The sequence below is a fragment of the Bison bison genome, unplaced genomic scaffold, assembly GCF_000754665.1.
Source record: "Bison bison bison isolate TAMUID 2011002044 unplaced genomic scaffold, Bison_UMD1.0 scf7180017864367, whole genome shotgun sequence".
Classification (NCBI taxonomy): domain Eukaryota; kingdom Metazoa; phylum Chordata; class Mammalia; order Artiodactyla; family Bovidae; genus Bison; species Bison bison.
This window is the reverse complement of record NW_011494939.1, coordinates 6119228-6122375: the sequence shown is the minus strand read 5'-3', so window position 1 is coordinate 6122375 and position 3148 is coordinate 6119228. Positions and strand designations below refer to the sequence as shown.

The 3148-nt window shown below is 35.2% G+C and overlaps 1 protein-coding gene across 1 annotated transcript in view; it reads left to right on the top strand.

The window, feature by feature from the left end:
* Positions 1 to 3148, top strand: part of WDR44 (WD repeat domain 44) — a 102737-nt gene that overhangs the window by 60796 nt on the left and 38793 nt on the right. The window contains exons 7-8 of the mRNA XM_010855716.1: positions 367 to 473; positions 1447 to 1598. Coding sequence (XP_010854018.1) covers positions 367 to 473; positions 1447 to 1598 — 259 coding nt within the window. The remainder of the gene's footprint in view (positions 1 to 366; positions 474 to 1446; positions 1599 to 3148) is intronic.

Genomic DNA, 3148 nt, shown 5'->3' with positions numbered 1-3148 from the left:
ATTTTTTTGTTGTTTTTATTTTCATTACTCCAGGAGTTAGCTCCAAAAAGATAGTGCTGCAATTTATGCCAAAGAGTGTTCTACCTATGTTTTCCTCTAGTGACATGATAATGCTGTAGAGGATATGATACTGTCACTGGGGGGACTGCCTATATTTCCTTTGTAGCCATATTGATTTAAGTATATTTATTGCATAGAACAAGGGATTTGGGGTGTTAAACACCTACTATTTATATAAAAAAGGTATTATTTCAAAATGATACTCTTTACCAGTCACAGCTCATGAGATTATCTGTGAATTGTTGAACTTTGGAGTTAATAAGAAGTAATCTGGGTTGGGTTTTTTTTTTTTACATTTTTGGTAAGGACTCAACTAAAGAAGTTCCTAGGAAAATCAGTAAAGAGAGCGAAGCACCTTGCTGAGGAATATGGTGAACGTGCTGTAAATAAAGTTAAAAGTGTTAGAGACGAAGGTAAGAGAAATAGAACCCTTCAACTGAATATTTAATTGATTTGTAGTCATTTAAGTTTAGCCTATAGTTTATAATAAACATTGTATTTTATTGAAAGTAATAAATCTTTATAGCTTTTATCTTAGCATTTCAATAAATCATATTACTCTCACTATCAATTTTATGAGTGGAAAGAAAAATTTATTTATCTTAAACATGAATTTGTACATATTTTGTGACTGCAGCAACTTGGAAGAGGTGTTTGTTCAATAATCAGTTGTAAATTAGTTTTGTAAGATCAGTGTTTATAAATATTCTCAAAATTAGGTAGATTTTCTGAATTTCTGCACCTTAACTTCCTGTGCCCTTGTTATAACTATATTGATTTGTTACATAGTATTTATTCTGTGCCAAACACTGCTCTCAGCACTTTCATCTGTATTAGCTCATTTACTCCTCTTAAAAAGTCTATGAAGTAAGTATCATTATTGTTGTTGTTTAGTCACTAAGTCATATCTGATTCTTTGTGACTCTGTGGACTGTAGCCCACCAGGCTCCTCTGTCCGTGGGTTTTCCCAGGCAAGAATACTGCAATGTGTTGCCATTTCCTTCTCTAGGGGATCTTCCCAACCCAGGGATTGAACCCATGTCTCCTGCATTGCAGGCGGCTTCTTTACCACTGAGCCACCAGGGAAACCCCCATGACTGAATACAGCAGGGATACCATTATTATCCCATTTTATAGATAGGAAAACTGAGGCACAGAAAGGTCAAATACCTTGCCCATAGTCACATAGATAATGACAGAGCTGAATTTGGACCCAGGCAGTCTGGTACTATCAGACTCCATGCTGCTAAACCAATATGCTATTTAGTAGTAGACAGATTTTGCTTTTCCAATTAATGAATCTTCTTGGTAAGCAGTAGATATGAAAATATGATTGTAGCAATATCTACATTAGCTAGTGATGCTTTCTATTGCTTTTCTATTCAGTTTTTCATACTGATCAAGATGATCCTTCATCAAGTGATGATGAAGGAATGCCATACACAAGACCGGTTAAATTCAAAGCAGCACATGGCTTCAAAGGACCTTACGATTTTGATCAGATCAAAGTGGTACAAGATCTTAGTGGTGAACATATGGTAAGCAACCTTTTTATTTTTAAGGATTGATTCTGTTTTCGTTGAGAGAAATAATTTGACTTCTATAAAGCTGATGTCTTCTTATATATATAATTTTGCTAGCCTGAGCCTGAAGAGTGAATTGATATTAATATGATTTAATGAATAAGTAATGCAGAGTCCATCTTTGAATTGTTGTTCAAGAAGTGACTTATAAGTAAACTCTAGGCCTGTATCATTAAGAAAGCTGTGTAAACTTTCTTTTACCAAAGAAAGGTACCAAACTTAAAAGCAATTAAGGGTGATCTGTCACTTTGAACAATGTTTAAAATGTTCCCTCGTATATTTTAAATAATTTATACAAATATTTCAGAAGCTCGGTATATTTTGTGAAGTGAAAGAGCAAAGAGAGAGAGAGAGGTACACGTTGTCTTAAAATGTACCAAAGTAGATGTCAAGTTCACAAAGTACATCACAGTTACCCCCTGAAAATGCTAGAAACACAGGGAAGAGTGTAATAAACTCAGAACTGGGTAAGTGATGCTGTGGGTCTTTGACCAGGGAATCTACTTATTTATTTACATTTTTAAATCTAAAAGTTGGCTTATACATAACAGGCAGCAACCAGATTTGAATTTACTTTGGTACTTACAATCTACACATAAAACGTTTGAGTTGTAGAGCATGGGGAACTATATTCAATATCCTGTGATAAACTATAATGGAAAAGAATATGAAAAAGAATACGTATTATGTTTACAACTGAAACACTGTGCTTGCTATATGGCAGAAATTAACACAGCATTGTAAATCAGCTACACTTCAATAAAATAAAAGTTTATGAAACGAGTCGCCAGTCCAGGTTCGATGCACGATACTGGATGCTTGGGGCTGGTGTACTGGGACGACCCAGAGGGAGGGTATGGGGAAGGAGGAGGGAGGAGGGTTCAGGATGGGGAGCACGGGTATACCTGTGGCGGATTCATTTTGATGTTTGGCAAAACTAATACAATATTGTAAAGTTTAAAAATAAAATTTAAAAAAAGCTTGAGTTGTTTATAGTAAGTTCCTTAAGGAATCTGATGAATTCCCTTGTACTGTATTGAGTCTTTTTCAGTATTTCTAGTTTTAAGTTAAAATCTCATGGCAATAAGCTCCAAATGACAAATTTCTTAACATTTTTGTGGGAATTTTGTGGAAATGAATATTCCATTAAATAAACTGTTACCTCTAACTTGGATGATCTTTTTGATCTGCATAGATGTATGTTATCAATTTAATAGTGGTTATAAGATTATTTGGGATTTGGCCTTTCCATTTTAAGGATTCACATTGTTTATTGCTTTCCCCCACATACCTCCCCACTCTTTTCAGTACTGTCTGTCTGAGAATTTTAGCAATATGCTACAAAACTTTTTTCTGGGGAGAAAAACAGAATGAGACCACACCATTCCAACACTTCCAAATGCCCAGTGCTGTGAGGGTTACTGCTAAGGTGCACCTTATTCTTCCCTCAGCCCTTGTCAGGAGTTGTTATTGCTATTCTCACGGCTGTGCCCCCTTCTATTCCA